Source organism: Malania oleifera, chromosome 3, assembly GCF_029873635.1.
Source record: "Malania oleifera isolate guangnan ecotype guangnan chromosome 3, ASM2987363v1, whole genome shotgun sequence".
NCBI classification, from domain to species: domain Eukaryota; kingdom Viridiplantae; phylum Streptophyta; class Magnoliopsida; order Santalales; family Ximeniaceae; genus Malania; species Malania oleifera.
In genome coordinates this window covers 122,305,540-122,322,729 of record NC_080419.1, presented here as the reverse complement: position 1 = coordinate 122,322,729, position 17,190 = coordinate 122,305,540, and the positions used below count along the sequence as shown (strand labels likewise).

Here is a 17,190-nt window from a genome sequence, read left to right as displayed (position 1 = left end):
AGTTAAAATTTAAAATTAGTTCAACATATTTAAATTACTTGCTCACAATGCGAGTCAATTGACTTGGGAGATAATCAAATTCAATTTGTTTCATTACTCAATTTAACTTGGTTATAATTTAGTTCAAATTAGATTCAATTAGAATAATAAGTGTAATTTGAATTTTGTAATACTATTTAAGAGTTTAATTAAACCTCTGTTTCGTTATTAGTTTTTTTTTTATAACATATAAATTCTAGCCACTAACAAGCCTTTCGGACCTCCTGATGCGACACCAAACTTACAGATTAGCGTCCTCCCCCTATGTCTCGCTGATCAAGTAAAGTTCGGAATGTGGACACGACTTCCGTGCATCAGTTGGACGTTAGGCTAACTCGACTCCCGAGACATATCTCCATTACCATTCACGATTCCCGCTAGTTCATAGAGCGAATTCTCACTATCCATAATCCTCGTTAGCTCATAGAGTAAATTCTCACCATCCACAGGTACCGCTGATTCTGTGAGTATATCTACCTGGAATTTTACCCCCGATACTCCTTACGTGCTAATGCCTTTTCACCATGCCATGTCCATAGGAGCACGCTATTAATTTTTTTATTCTGCATTTATATGATATATTTAATATTGAGTATTTTCATTCATTTTTAATAAACTAAAGTGTAATTAAATTAAAATTGAGTTTTTGGTTTATGCTAAAAAATATAAAATGAGTTGATTCTCCAATCTCAATCATAAGATTTTCATTTGGAGCATCCGGTCCCCAAAAGCTCAATACTCAATAGCCGTCTCTTTGCTCCCGGTCGGCAGGGGCGGCCATTCCCAAGGTATGATCTGTTTCTCTTCTTCTTCTTCTTCTTCTTCTTCTTCTTCTTCTTCTCTATATGAACCCTAATTGGCTTCTCAGACGCTAACCTCCACTGTTTGTTGCGACTCCTATTGTGCTTGTTTTCTAATCGATTTATTCATCGTTTGTGTTTGGTTTCGCGTCTTTTGATTTCTCACTTGTATAAAAGCGTGGTGTATTATTTCATATTATCTGTGTTCAAAATTAGTGCTAAAGCTGCCATTCAAAACCTTGATTCTCATTGGTTTACTCATTCATGTACTGGGATTTTGGGCACCTCTAAAACCTAAATGCTGTGTTTGATTGGAAGGCATTATTCTGTGGCAGCCTTTTGTTAATCCTAATTACTGTTGATGAAGCAAATGAAAAATCTTCTGTTATCTATTTATTTATTTTTTAAATTTATTTATGATATCTATTTTTGCATCATTCCCCAGAAAAAATAGTTGATTTGAAGTTGAAATGGCTCTGAGGGGTGTGTGGCAACTTCAAAAACTGATTGTGAGCTATTGTGATTGGGGGGGAAGTAGCAGGGGCATCAGGTATGCCTTCTAAATCATTATATTGCACGGTCTTGTTTAATGTTGGATATTAGTTGTGCCTTGCTTGTATTTTCCTTGCAATCCCCCTCCTATTCTAGAAAACCAAAAACATAAAACAGGGAAAAAAAATAGAGCGAGTCAAACAATGGCAGAATCAAATGGAGTGCGGTTATTAGAAGATGTTCCCTGTCGAGTATGGCACCTAAGTATTTTTAATGGAGATTGAGTCAGTCATCTTCAAAGAATGATAGAACTTGTTGTGTATGCATCAATGCCTCTGCCTATTGCAAGTATAAAAAAAACTATTAAAAACGTATAACATTCAAAATGCCTCTCAAAGGGGATTCTTTGCTGAATCCTATACAGATCTTGAAAAAGGAGAAGCCAACCATCAAAATGAAAATTTCAAGATGGGAGTATTTTTTAGGGCCAAAGAAGAACTTTTTTTCTTTTTTTTGATAGAGAAAGAAGCTTTATTAAAAACTTGAAGAAGAAAAAGATAAAAAAAAAGAGAACAAGTTGTCCTCAAATATAAGAGCAAAATAAAAAAAACTACATTATCTTATAAAGCATTCTGGTTTTTTCTGACATCTTGAAAACAGAAACCCTTAAAACAGCCTGCATTATAAGCCCAAAGAGAAGCCAAGTATCAAATCCTGGTCCTAAACAAATGCCATTGCTAATATCTTTTCTGTAAACTGCTAGCATTTGTTTCCAGGCAAATTCCCCACAGCACAGTCCCCACCAGCACATTACACAACCTTTTAGCATCCTTACTTTTCCCTCTAGCAAAAGAAATAGACAACTTATATCTCATTGAATTTGAACAACAACAACAATAATAACAAGCCTTAGTCCCACTAGGCGGGTTGGCTACGTGAATCTTTTTCTGCCAATTCACTCGATTGAGAGCATTTTTCTCCTTTAACTTAAGAGCTATTAAATCCTTAAACACTACCTCAATTCAGGTTATTTTAGGTCTACCCAATCCCTTTTAATACTAGAACAATGACTGACTCGCTCCTCCTCATAGGTGTGCTACTATGCTTGTGTTTCAAATGTCCAACTATTTAAGACGTCCATCCCTTTTCTTGTCTTGAACTGGTGCTATACCTAGTTTATTGCATGTATGTACATTTCTTAATTTATCTTTTAATGTTATAGTACTCATCTACCTTAACATTTGCATTTCAACAGCTTTTACGTTTTGTATATGTTGTTACTTAGTTGCCCAACATTTTGATTCATAAAGTATAGCTGGTTTTATTGCCGCCTTATAGAATTTTCTTTTTTTATTTTAAGGGTATTCTACGATTACACAATACGCCTTGCTCACCCTTCCATTTTACCTAACTTGCTTTAACTTTTTGTTACATCTTCTTTAATTTTTCTTTGTGCTTGCATAATAGATCCAAGATATCAAAATCTACTAGTACTATTAATTTCTTGATTATCAAGTTTAATTTTTTGTCCAATACTCCTCCTTACATTACTGAAATTACATTTCTTATGTTCTGTATTTTTCCTACAACCCTACTTATCCTAAAACCTTTAGACTCTAAAATAGTTCTCCAAAGTTCTAAGTTAGATTTCATTCCACTCCTACTTTCATCAATCAAGACAATATCATTTGCAAACAACATACCCTATAGATTTCCGACTTTTATCTTTTTTATAGCCATCTTAACTTCGAGGACTTTAATTTTGCAAAATAAATCTCCTATTGTTGGTATTTTCCTCATTTGTCATCTCCACCACCTCTTTTTTATGTCTTCTTCTTTGATTAAGGCATTATCATTCTTGTCCTCTATACATTTTATATTATTTAATTTTTGCATTTTCTTTCTCTAGCTATAGCAAGTTTTATAAATGTATCTTTCTCCTTCTTTTTTATCTAGTCTAGTATATAAAGTATCATAAGCTTTATGTTTAGCTTTATTAACGACCTTTTTTTGCATTTTTTCTTGTCTCTTTATACTTTTAAAAATTCTCTATATTTCTACAACTTTATCATGTTTTATTCCAATTTCATTTTTTTTTTTTACGGATTTTTGGACATCTTGATCCTATCACCAACTTTCTTTACTACCCATGTATCTTTCTCTGGATTCACCTAAAATATCCTTTGCTAATTTGATAGAGTTAGCTATTAAATCCCCATAGTGCTCGCATCTACCTTATCCATTATTGTCCAATCACTCTCTTCAATCATTTTATCTTTGAATTTGAATATATCTTCTCCCTTTAAGCTCCACCACCTACTCCTTCTGCATTGATTTATGTTGTTCTTTCTCTTCCATTTTTTAGTATATAAACTACTTCTAGGACTCTATGTCGTGTAGTCAAAATTTCACCTTGGATAACTTTACAATCTTTACATGATAGACAATCCTTTGTCTTAGTAAATAAAAAATCTATTTGGCATTTTATTTTGCCCACTCTTGAAAGTTATTAGATGTTCTTCTTATTTTATAAAACAAGCATTCAATATAACTAATTGTAGGACATTGAAAAATTTAAAATTGTTTCACCTGCCTCATTTCTATCTCCATATCTATAGTCTTCATGGATCATCTCACAACCAAGGTCTTAAATTTCGATTTCGAGTCAAATTTCGAAGCTCCAAAAGAACGGAAATTTCGATTTTGATTTGAAAAAATAACGGAAACTAGTAGTAAAGCATGGAATTCTTTGTGAAACTTTAGAAATGGTTAACAAATATAATAATTTAAGTTTTAAGACTAATATATTACAAATTAAATACATCTATGTTTTGTATAGGGTGGAAAAGTTGTAAAATAGTATGTGTATCAAACATGTTTGTAAGATAATGTACATTAAACAGATTCAGTTAATGCAAATGAAATTCATAATTCATTTAAATATTATTTATTATACAAATATTGATAATTTAGACATGAATGGTTAAATGAAAAATTACTATAAGTTTATTTTTTCATATAATTTCAAAAGCACTTGTGGTAACCTTTTGTTTCAATAAAATAAATTAAAAGAGAAATTTCACTTCACTCTTGAATCTCTCGTTTGAATTTTGACAAAATTTCATTGTGTAGTTAAAATTTCGACAAATTTCGCTAATATTTCGAGCTTTCGATAAATTTCGGATGATTCATTGAGATTTCGACAGAAATTATGCAAGACGGAAATTGACTGCTATTTCGATTTTGAGGGTGACGGAAATCGGAAATTTTGACAGAAATTTCGACAATTTCGTGGAAATTTAAGACCATGCTCACAACCTATATTGCCCTTTTCAATGTGTCCATTCACATAAAGTCCTATAAATATCTTTTTAGTCGTTGCTATTTCTTCTATAATACTATCCATATCTCCCAAAATTGTCTTCTAAGATTTTCTGTTAAGCCTATGGGGAGCATACACACTAGTGAAGTTTACTATATTTAAGCTTAGAGCTATCTTGATTTTGATGATCCTATCCCCTATTATTTTAACATATGCTACATTATGTTTTAGGTTTTTGTCTATAATGATTTCCAACTTGTTTTTATGTTTCTCTTTTCTACTGTACCAAAGTTTAAATCTTGATTTTTCAGTTTCTCTAGTTTTCTCCCCTACCCATTTAGTCTCTTGAAGGTAGATTAAGTTATTTTCCTTCTAATTGTCTATGCTTTTGTTTGCAAACGCCCCTATATTCAAGTTGCTAATCTAATCTTAGTTTCGTGTGCAAAATTCTTAGCCCCCACCCTTTTAGACTGATTCAATCTACTCCACCCAATCCATTTCTCACTGCACTAGGGTGGTACAAGTGCAAAGCATAGCTTGTAGGGAACACCCCTGTGATAATTTGGTAAGGATTCATGTCATAAATATTTTACAAGTTTTAAGTTGATTGTTAGCTACCTAATGCAACCCTACTCCTTTATTCGGGCTTGGGACTGACTGTGTGTACAAAGATAATTTGTGTCACATAGGCGAAGTACAAGAATCAACAATTTTGTGTGTGTGTGTGTGTGTGTTTTTAATAATTTAAAATTATTTTTTTTTTTAATGCAAACTTATTTCACAAAGACAAAAAAGCAAAAACTAAAACCCACACCACCTACCCTAAGCAATCTAAACTAAAACAAAATTAATCTAAGCTAAAATAAAAAATCTACTAAAATCTTATCTTGCGTCTAGTTCTCAATTTTCTAAAGCATACCTTAGAACTAGATCTAAAAACCACACATACATCACAATGAAGTTGAATCGACCCATATATCTCCAAGCACCTCAAAGAGAAAGTTCCAAGCAAAATAACAATGAATAAACAAGTGAAACACATCCTCTGAACTATTTTCTCACAAGAAACACATATTTGGCAATAGAGATTTAGAAGGTTCCCTACTCTGCAGCACTTAGCTGGTGTTAATTCTATTAAGGACCACCACCCAAGGAAAAGTTTTATCTTTGAAGGAACTTTAGCTTCCCAAACACCCCTATAGAGGAAAGATCACATTAATCTTAGATGGATGAGAAAGATTTACAAGAATAATCCCCTCAAAGAGTCCAAAAGCCAATCTTTATTATCACTTCTACTGGAGATACAGCAACCCTCCAGTAAAATAATTAAAGAGGACAGCTCCTTCACCTCTTTATCATTTAAATTCCCGTTTAAAATGAAAACCTAGGAAAAGTAATCCTCTCATGAATGATAAATGAGGATCATGTCATTATGACAGGGACAGAGGTGGTATAATTGAGCAGAAGAAGATAATGCGTCCACCCCTCTCTCTCTCCCCAACCCCCCACCCCCCCTCCCCAAAAAAAAAGCAAAACCAAACATCTACCCAAAACCTAATATGATTACCTCTCCCTACTTGAAATTTTTTCAGTGGAAGAAGAGAAAGATAAACCTGAGAAATGAACCTCCAAGGACACTAAAAAGAGCTTCATGCATCCCAATTAGCATCCCACCCCATTATTTTGTAAGCCATATATAATTTTTTATTGCTCTGTGCTGAGAGAATTCACCTCCAAGTGAAACCTCCACAATCGTTTAGCAAGAGAAATGTTTTTAGGCACAAATTATCAATAGCCAATCCACCTTCTTCTTTTGACCTACAGACCACCTCCCACCTATGACCTAACCAAATAATTTCTCCTCTCCCCTACAATTGACCAAAGAAAATCCCTCATAATCCACTCTATATGTTGAGTTACACATCTTGAATCCTAAAAGGAGATTGAAAAAAAAATGGAAGGATTGTAGAAAGGCTGGTATGAGTAAGAGTAATTCTACCATTTAAAGAAAACAAAGCTTCTTTTGACCCATCTAATTGCTTTATTATCTAGGCACAACCATTGGGTCCCAAAAGGTTAATGAAAGAGGCTTGCCACCCAAAGGAACTCCTAAATAGATCAAGGCCACTGCAGAAGACCACACCTAGTTTAGGCCCTCCTGCTACTAACATTAGTCAGATCAATACCACTCTTCCCAAATTTGTTCTAAGACCAGGGATGAAAAAATCTGTTGAATAGTTTAACAAAAGAGTCGCCATGGTCATCTAAAAAGATAATGGTGTCATCTGCAAATTGCAAATGAGACACATCAACCTCCTCCTTACCTACCTCAATACCTCTCACAATCCTTCTGCCCTATCTATCATTTTTCTCAACACATCTAACATAAGGTCAAAATAAAGGGATATTAATGGCTCCCCTTGCCTAACTTCTAACTCCCCTAGAATAAAAAAACAAATCTTTAGGTTGCCCAATAATAATTACAGAAAAATATGCATTAGATGGACATCCCTTAATCCTGCTCCTCCTCACCCCACTCCAATAATTTTCCTCCTACGCACCCTACCCAAGAAATCCCAACTAACTCTATCACAAGCCTTTTTAAAGTCTAATTTAAACACTTTACCACTATTCTTCCTATAACGAACACCCCCCCCCCCTACCTCATTAACAACCAAGATAGCATCCACAAGATGCCTTTCTCTCACAAAAGCCGAGCTAGAGAAAGGGCATCACTTGGACAAAATTAGCTTATTAGCAAGCACCTTAGTTATGATCTTATACAAGCTAGATTCTATACTAATTGGCCGAAAGTTTAAAACCTTAATCAACCTATTCTTCTTAGGCTTAGTGAGATAAAGGAAGAATTCACACTCATCCCCCAGTTTAACATTACCATGAAACTCATTAAAAACCTCCATTAAACTCCCTTTCATCATATCCCTACTCTGCTGAAGAAAAGCTATATTAAACCCATCAGGCTTAGGAATCTTTTCATCTCACAACTAAAAGCTACTACCCTCACTTTCTCTTCCTCAAAAGGCCTCTCCAACGAAGACTTTTGAAGGCCCGGAATAGGACTCTACTCCAACCCCTAGATCATAGATCTCTCTAAATCTTCCTCGTTGAACAAATTTTAAAAAAAATTAGTGTCCTTATCTGTTGTCATTCTCTCATCAATCACTATTTGCCCAGATCTCAACTCCATTTCTCATATGATTATGCTTTCCCATTTGCCACCTTATGAAAAATTTTAGAATTGCAATCCCCCTCCCTAACCCATTAAAATTTAGTTTTTGGCTTCAACTCCTTACTCCAATTGGTTTGCGGCATCAGAGCCAAAATGGAATAAAAATTTAGGCCTTATTTCCCATTCCTATGTTTGGTTTGAAAATGGGATTTTGAATTTGATTATTCCAGTCCAGATGGGCTGGAATCCTTATTCCTTCCATGGAATCACTTCCATTTCCCATAATAGAACCCATGCCCTCCCCCTCCTGAGCCTTCAGCAAGTGGCAGGTGTTGCCATGGTCAGAAATTATGGCTTTTCGGAGATCATGGCTAGTTGAAAATCATATCCTCATTCATTTATCCCAACAAAACAACTGCAGAAATGATTTTCATTCAAAATGGAGACTGGTGGAAACTGCAAATCTGTTGACATCGTCGTTTGATGACCTTGAGGACTTGTTCAGAGATGATGCAGCTCTCACCTTATTCTCCTTAGGAATTGTTTTGAGTAGTGCCCTTTTCTCTGACAACAAGGTTCATTATCTCCAAGATCTTGAAATTAAAATTTTTAAAATATTAGATTTCTGTAAAAGAAATTTCAAGATACAGAATAAAAATAAAATCAGAATTTTGATTTTAAAAGTGTACTTTGGAAAATGCCTAATATTTCATTCCATTGAGAGACTCATTCCACGTGAGTAACCGAACATGGTAGTCACATTCTGAAGTGGATTCCATTATTGCCTCAATTCTATTCCTACTTAACTCCATTCTTGTGTTTTCCATTCCAAAAACCAAATAGAAGGTTACCTCCTTTAGAAGGACACTCTCTAGTTCATTCTTCAAACTATCTATCCTCACTCTCCTCTTTAGAAAGCCCCTCCCCAATCTCTTTCCTACCTAACACAATCAGCTCACTCAAAATGCTCGCTTTTATAACTTTAATATCTCCAAACATCTCCAAATTCCACTTTTTAAACTCCTCATTCAACTCTTCAAGATTCTTAATAAATCTAAATCCTTCCCAACCAATAACATCACAACTACTCCAAGACTCCTTGGCCGAATTAAAACCATGATAATCCATCAATTTAAGAAAACCATGATAATCCATCCTTATGTTCTCAAACCGAAATGGAGTAGGGGCCCGTCCAACATTTCTGGACTCAAAATAAACATGAAACTGATCAGAAACAGGCCTAGCTAGAATCTATTGAGCGAGATCAGGAAACAATTCCCATACTTTCAGTAAATAAAACTATCTAACTTATTGTGTAGCACTCTATCCCCCCTAAATGAATCATTTGCAATTGAATAACTCTCAAAGCTTTAATCTCATACTAGTTGGGACAGACTACATGAATCCTTTTCTTCCATTCTCTCTTAGAAATATCTACAACAACAATAACGAAACCAAGCCTTAAGTCCCACTAAGTGGGGTTGTCTACATGAATCCTTTTTCACCAATTTATGCGATCATGGAAACTTTATTTCAACAAATACAGAGCTATTAAATCCTTACTTACTATCTTATTCTAAGTTATTTTAGGTCTACCCCTATTCCTGCTGCCCCTCACAGCAACTCACTTTTTCACACTGGCGCACTATGTGACCTATGCTGCAAGTGCCCAAACCACTTAGTTGTCTCTCCCTTATTTTATCTTATATAGGAGCTACATCTAACTTACCGCGAATATGTTCATTTCTTAATTTATCTTTCAATGTTATACCACTCATTTATCTAAATATTCTCATTTCGCTAACTTTTACTTTTTGGATATGCTGTTTCTTAGTTGCCCAACATTTTGATTCATATAGCATAATTGGTCTTATAATCGTCCTATTAAACTTTCCTTCTAATGTAAGTGCATTCTACAATCACAAAGAACACTTGAAGCACTTCTCCATTCTACCCAACCTGCTTCAATTCTATGCATTACCTCCTCTTCAATTTCTCCTTCAGTTTGCATAATAGATGTGAGGTATCGAAATCTAAAAGTGCTATTTATTTATTTATCATCAAGTTTAACTTTATCTCCAATATTCCTCATACTATTATTGAAATTATTTGTTTTATTTCTACTTATTCTAAAGCCTCTAGATTCTAAAGCTTTTCTCCATAATTCTAACTTAGCCTCTACTCCATCCCTAGTTTCAGTAATCAATACAATATCATCTGCAAATAACATACACCATGGAACCTCATTTTGGATGCTCCTAGTCAGTTGATCCATCACTAAAGCAAAAAGATAAGGGCTCAAAGTAGATCCTTGATGTACACCTATAGTGATTGAAAATTCTCTAGTCACTTTACCTATAGTCCTTGCACTAGTCATTACATATCCTTAATGATATCAATATACCTACTATATACACCCTTTTTTTCTAAAACCCACCATAGTACTTCCCTCGGCATTCTATCATACGCTTTCTTTAAGTCAATAAATACTATATGCAAGTCCCCTTCTTTTCCCTGATCTTTTCCATTAATCTTATTAAAAAATATATAGTTTCTGTAGTAGATCTCTCAGGCATAAAATCAAATTAATTTTTTGAGACCTTCGTTTCTAACATTAATTTTTTGTTCAACTACCCTTTCCCATATTTTCATTATATGACTCATAAGTTCAATTCCACGATAATTATTATAATTTTGAATATCCCCTTTATTTTTGTATATATAGGTATTAAAATATTTTGCCTCCATTCATCTGACATTTTCTTTGTTTTATAATTATGTTAAATAAATTAGTTAACCATATAACTTCGTTATCACCCAAGCATTTCCAAACTTCAATTGGGATGTTTTTTTTTCCTATAGCTTTTCCATTTTACATCTTCTTTAGTGCAAACTTAACTTCATTAACTCTAATCTTATGAATAAATATCATATTTTTAGTCTTTTTCTCATTTTTCAATTCTAAGTTTAAGCCTTTTATTTGGTTTTCATTAAATAGCTTACTGAAGTAACTTCATCATCTTTCTTTTTGTCTTCTTCCTTAACGAAGACGATATTATCCACACTTTTTATACATTTTACATTACCTAAGTCCTTACTCTTTGAATAGTTTAATATTCTATATTATATAGTTATAATATAGTTGTATATTCTAATATATTATTATTCTAATATCTAATATATTAGTTATATAATATGGTAATCTAAGTAATATTACTATAGTAATAAATATAAATAATAAATATAATAAGTTAGAACAATTACACAATAGTATAAAATTGTTTATTAAGTTAAAATTTATTTATTTAATTTTTTATTTTTATAATTTAGTCCTTTCTCTTTCTTTCTTTAGCTTTAATAAGTTTAAATATATCTCTTTCCCCATATATTGTATCTAATCTATTATACAAATTATTAAATGATCTATGTTTAGCTTCACTAACGACCTTTTTTGCATCTTTTCTCTTCTCTTTATGCTTTTCAAAGTTATAATCCTTACTCTTTCTTTCTTTAGCTCATCTCTTTCCCTATTTTTTGTATCTAATTTATTATACAAATTATTAAATGATCTATGTTTAGCTTCGCTAACGATCTTTTTTACATCTCTTCTCGTCTCTTTATACTTTTCAAACTTATCTATGTTTCTACATTTTTGCCATGTTTTATACCAAAGTATTTTGGTCTTTATTGCTTTTTGGACATCTTGATCCCATCACTAACTTTCTTTGCTATTCGAGAATCTTCCTCTTAATTCACCTAAAATCTATTTTGCTATCTTTTTAATAGAGCTAGCTATCTTACTTCAAAGATTATTTGTATCTATACGATCCTCTATGGTCTAGTCACAATATCTTTAAATTTTATTATATTTTCTCCCTTTAGGTTCCACTACCTAGTTCTCTTATATTGGTTTATTTTATCATTTCTCTCCCATTTTTTAATACATATATCTAACACTAAAATTCTGTGTTGTATGGTTAAGTTTTCACTTGAGATAACTTTACAAACCTTACATGATAAATGATCTACCCTCCTAACTAAGAAAAAATCTATTTTACTTTTATTTTTTCCACTTTTAAAGGTTATTAGGTGTTCTTCTCGCTTCTTAAAGCAAGCATTCATTGTAATAAAATCATAAGGCATAGTGAAGTCTATGATAATTTCCTCAGGCTTATTTTTGTCTCTATATTCGTATCCTCCACGAATCCTCTCATAACCTTTATTATCCCTTCCAACACATTAATTCAGATTTGTTCCTATGAATATTTTCTTAGTTCATGATATGCCTTGTATAATACTATCTATATCTTTCCAAAATTGTCTCCTAAGATTTTTTGCTAAGCCTACTTGAGGAGCATAATTTATTATCTCTTGGCCTAAAATCATCTTGATTTTTATAATTCTATTCCCTACTCTATTTACGTCTACAATATTTTTAAAATTTTTGTCTACAATAATTCCTACCCCATTTTATATTTTTCTTTTCCAATGTATCAAAGTTTAAATTCTGATTTATCAATTTATTTAGCTTTTTTGCCCATCCACTTAGTTTCTTGAAGGCAAATTATAGTAATTTTCTTCTAATCATAGTGTTCACTATTTCTATGCTTTTACTTGTAAGTGTCCCTATATGTTAATCTAATCCTAAGATCCTGAATTAACTTCTTTATCCGCCCACGTCTAGAATGATGTGGGAACTCTTGCATATTTGACATCATATTTGGGCGCCGATACAATGCATCACTTCGGGGCGACAACCTTGACCACTCTCGTTCACTTACGCTACACCCGGGTCGTATAGGTACAATGTGTCGTTTGTAAGGGGTGCCCCAGCGAATATTCAATAAGGATTCATATCATAGTGATCTGACAAATTTTACGCTGATTGTCAGCTACCTATCACAACCCTCCTCATTTACCTAGGCTTGGGACCGGTTGTGTGTGAAAATATTAAGACATTAAGTGCATCACAAACTGAGTTCTCTCTCAAAAATATCTAAGGATGCTAAATCCTTACTTCTACCCTTCTAATCTTTGGCCTACTTCCACCTTTCTTTATTCCTTCTTGCTGGAAAAAAAAACAGCTTTGTTGCTTGCTAAGGAGGGGGGAAAAAGTTGAGTACCCCTTGTCTCATCGCTATAGACTTTTAATGCTTTTGATGGCTCTAAGGTTGTCATTTATGAGAATGCTTTGCAAGATGTGGGTGTGGCTCATGCTTTCATACACTGCGCCTATTGCCATGTTGTGTATAATGTGTAAGCAGTCATTGGAGGGGGTAGTACACAGAGAATTGATAAACCAGTGTGAATGGCCTGGATTGGCCAAGGCATTGACAACCTGATTTGCTTCTTTATAGACATGGGAAATTTGATTTATTGGAATTGCATTGTAAGAACATTAATATCTCTCAAAAGGGACCAAAGATGCCAGGGGGTTTGATGCTTCCTAGTTCGTATTCAAGCAGTCTATTATAAGCTTGGAGCACCCCTCAACATTGATCCTGGAAACACGTCAAGCCCTGGCTGCTTCCAATCATTCCTTGAGAGCCTTGTATTCCTTTACTAGTATAATTGCTTTGCCTAATTGACCCATACACTCATCAGTTGTCCAAAGCAATCCCATCTCTCTCTTTGCTGCAGGCTAGCATCCAACCCACTGTCTCGTTCATCAATTTTCTGTATGGATAAGCCCTCCCTTGATTGTTCGGTATTTCTTATTTTGTTATACACATCTCATTTATTCCTCCCCCCCGCCCTTTTTTTGAAGGGGAAAGTGGGAACGGCCTTTTCTATGGAGCACAGATACTTGTAGAGGGTAGTTTTATCCATATTAACTCTATTGAATAATTTTGGATATATGTCAAAAACTCACATGCCAAAATATTTGTATATGGATATTGACGTTCAAAATACATAGTTATTGAACACAGCTGGTAAACCACGTATGAGCATTTCATCTCATTTGTATGTGCATGTTATTAGCATATCCTTGTTCTAACATATCCAGTTTTTTCAATATTTTTCTTGTCACTACACCATATCATATTTTACCCTTAATCCTGTATGCACATCAGTGCTTCCTAGAACTTTGCATTCAGCAGCATTTACCTGGAATGACAATGACTTGCATGCTTAGATATCTTCCTTGGTGATATATTATAAGTTGTTAATAGTCCATTATATGCCTGTCGAAAATTAAACTGGCGGTTTTTAGTACCCTTTCATTTTCTTAATAGCAACCAATGATTTAATATTTGCTGTGGCAGGGCATTTATGGAGTCGCATCTACCTGCATTTAAGGATCACAATCCTCAACTAGAGGTGGTTACTGAACTCATCCGTGGTCAGCACCCACATTTAAAGGGATTTTACAGTATGATTCTCTCTCTCTCTCTCTCCTGCTCAGAATTTTTGTTTTAATTATTGCGAGTTCTGCTATATGAGACCTATAAATTTGATTATTGTTGTGTATTTTTTCTTTTCTAAATATTTATTCCTTTTATTTTATGATGTTGCTGCTCTGCAGCAGAGGTTACTAATTTTTCAGTTTGGGCATTTTGATAATCCATATATTTATATCCCATTAATTGAACTTTCTCTCTTTGATGGACTATATTCTCATTTTAGATTATCCAATTTTGTTGGTCTAGATGGGAGATATCTTGCGCCACTTTAAGCCAATTGAATGAACAAATTGTACATGGTCTTCTATTCAAATTCTTTCATTTGTAAGGAATTGAATCTTATATTTACAATTGATGATCAAATTAAAAACATTGCTGCAGAAGTGCAGAGATGCATAGGAAATGGATGGAAACACTTTAGGAGTCGTTTGGTATTGGTGTCAAAAATTAGAGAAACAATAGCTAAAAACCAGAAACCAACTTTTTTTGGTTAACATTTTTAAAACTAATATAAATTAAAAAATAAGTTATAAAATACTCATTTTCATCTTTAAATCAAATAATATTATAAAAATATGATTAAAATAATAAAATTACAAAGAATACACATGAAAAAAATTATTATAATAAAAATGAATTTTATTATAGTTATTTTACTTAATTGTTTTACTTTTAAATTTTACTTTACAATAAAAAATTTATTGGACATGAAAATTGGAAAAAAGTGAAAATGTCTTGTAATTGGATTTATTATTATTTTTGAAATTTATGTATATTTTATTTGAATTATATTTAAATTCATATGATAATTTAATTTTGATTTTAATTTGAAAGTGTATAAAATGAATAATTTAATTCGAAAAAACTATTTTTGGATATTAAACTTTCTAACAATAGGTTGCGAAAACAACCGAAAATCATAAAATCTGATATTCAATTTTTTGGCAAACAACTAAAAACGACAACAGAAATAGAAAGCTGACAACATAAACAAATGCGTTTTTATAATCTATTTCTTCATTGTGGGGAAACAGAAATAGAAATAGAAAATAACAATGATACCAAACAGATCCTTAAATTCTAAAATTTTTGGTTGTGCGGCCTTATGTTTTTCAAGGTGGTTTATTGTTGTTTGATCCATCCAATATTTTGTGTTTTAATTTTTCAAATGTTTCATACTCTCAGATTTATGAAACTGAAGCTTGTTCTTTCTATTTATAATGACAATTTCCCATTTTTGTGACTAGTGTTTAACATATAATATCTCTAACCATTTTTAACAAAAGGAGGCCTCCCCTCTGCCTGCATGTTCTCTCTCTCTCTCTCTCTGATTTTTGACAATTGTTCTGTTTGCTCAATGCACAGAGAACAAGAACCAGAGGGTAGTGTGCGTGAGGAATATGACTCCAGAAGAAGTACTCTTACATGCAACCCGGTTGAGGAATGCATTGGGTAGAAAGGTGGTGAAGCTGAGAACCAGACATGTCACAAAACACCCTAGCGTGCAAGGTACATGGACAACTGATGTTAAAATTTGAGTTTCAGGGAAAAAGACAGCTACCTTGTTTTAGAGTAGTTCTGTTTAGTTCCCATGGCATTCAATTTTTCAAGGCAAGGTGTATGGTCTGTAATGCGATTTATTGCTGTCAAGAGAAGGCTCAATGGGAACTGTTGGTATTGCCCTGCTACTGCATGTATTGCTATAAATTTTTTTCTTCTCCTCCTCTCTCTCTCTCTCACCTCTTTTTTTCCAACTTCTAGCTTGTATATCATTGTGCTTTAAAGTGGAGTAGTACTATAATAATAGAAGGGTTGTATGATTTATAAAAGAAAATTTTGTATTAAATTAATGCAGCTTCAATTCTGCGGCTGTGAAAAGTGAAAATAACACAAATACACTTAATTCAATTAACATAAATAAATCCGACCTAGTACATGGAAGTAATAATAATATAGCAGAGCCAATTCAAAATTAATACAAATAAATCCAAACTAGTGAGGGTCAGAGGGAGCGCAGGTTTCACCCTTAGCTAGGCGACCAGTGGGTTGGGCTCCGCGGTCTGCACCCAGGTCCAGCTGGGTTATCTTTTGGAGGATGAGGAAGCTGGCCAAAACAACCATGGCTGCCATAACACCACCACCCAATGATAAGCGACCTTCTCACTCATGTATGCATTGTCCAGTTAATTTTTGTGAGTTCGTATCATTACGAACCTGTGACTTTAAAATATTTTCCTTTTTATAGTCACAAGAGAAGGAGAAAGCATTTACGTGAGCCCGCATCATCAAGAACCTGCGACTTTAAACATTTTCCTTTTTATAGTACCAGAGGAGAGAGCCCATTCATTCATGAACACCGCAGCTGATTAACGCACCCTCCCAAAATTTTTTATATATATAACCAGCATAATGATCCTCTCATAAATCATGTACTCTCTCTCTCTCTCTCTCTCTCTCTCTCTCTCTCTCTCTCTCGTCCATCATAATATTGACCGTCAAAAGTATGGCATGCCCGGTAGCATGTCCCACAAGCCTTCATAGGGAATTGATCGTGTGCCTACCTACTGTCACCTATGAACATGATGTATAATGGTTTTAAACTCCCTATTGAGGTCATTATATTGCTCTTTTTGAGTCCCAGGCTGTTTCTACTTGGAGTCGAGTTAGCAAGCGCATGGTAGATTTGGATTAGGGAGACTTCAGGCAGCTATTGGCCTTCCAGTGTGATTAGGGAGGAGACCAGTGCTTTCCTCCCTCTGGTCTCGTATTCGGAGTCTATCTTGGTTAGCTTACTTTTGTTTATTTAGCCTTGTTGATTCTCTTCAAGTTTGTATACTCAGTTCTCCCTTATTCCTGGATGTTGTTTCTGTTAATCAAGCTACTTGCTTGAGCCCAAGGTTTTTTGGTTTTAATAAAAGCCCTTCTTTGTCTCTTAAAAAGGAA

The 17,190-nt window shown here is 33.7% G+C and overlaps 1 protein-coding gene across 1 annotated transcript; it reads left to right on the top strand.

Annotated features, from left to right (window-relative positions):
- Window positions 1-652: 652 nt before the first annotated feature.
- LOC131150519 (large ribosomal subunit protein mL43) lies at window positions 653-16,081 on the top strand. Its single transcript, XM_058101279.1, has 4 exons — window positions 653-827; window positions 1,285-1,389; window positions 14,110-14,216; window positions 15,613-16,081. The coding sequence occupies exons 2-4, from the start codon at window positions 1,310-1,312 to the stop codon at window positions 15,783-15,785; spliced, it is 360 nt and encodes a 119-aa protein (XP_057957262.1). The 5' UTR covers window positions 653-827; window positions 1,285-1,309; the 3' UTR covers window positions 15,786-16,081.
- Window positions 16,082-17,190: the final 1,109 nt, after the last annotated feature.

Excerpts from the sequence above, each read along its gene's own strand:
- LOC131150519 (XM_058101279.1), top strand. The coding sequence starts at position 1,310 with ATGGCTCTGAGGGGTGTGTGGCAACTTCAAAAACTGATTGTGAGCTAT. Across the intron at positions 1,390-14,109 it reads GGAAGTAGCAGGGGCATCAG|GGCATTTATGGAGTCGCATC; the intron begins GTATGCCTTCTA and ends TTGCTGTGGCAG. Across the intron at positions 14,217-15,612 it reads ACATTTAAAGGGATTTTACA|AGAACAAGAACCAGAGGGTA; the intron begins GTATGATTCTCT and ends CTCAATGCACAG.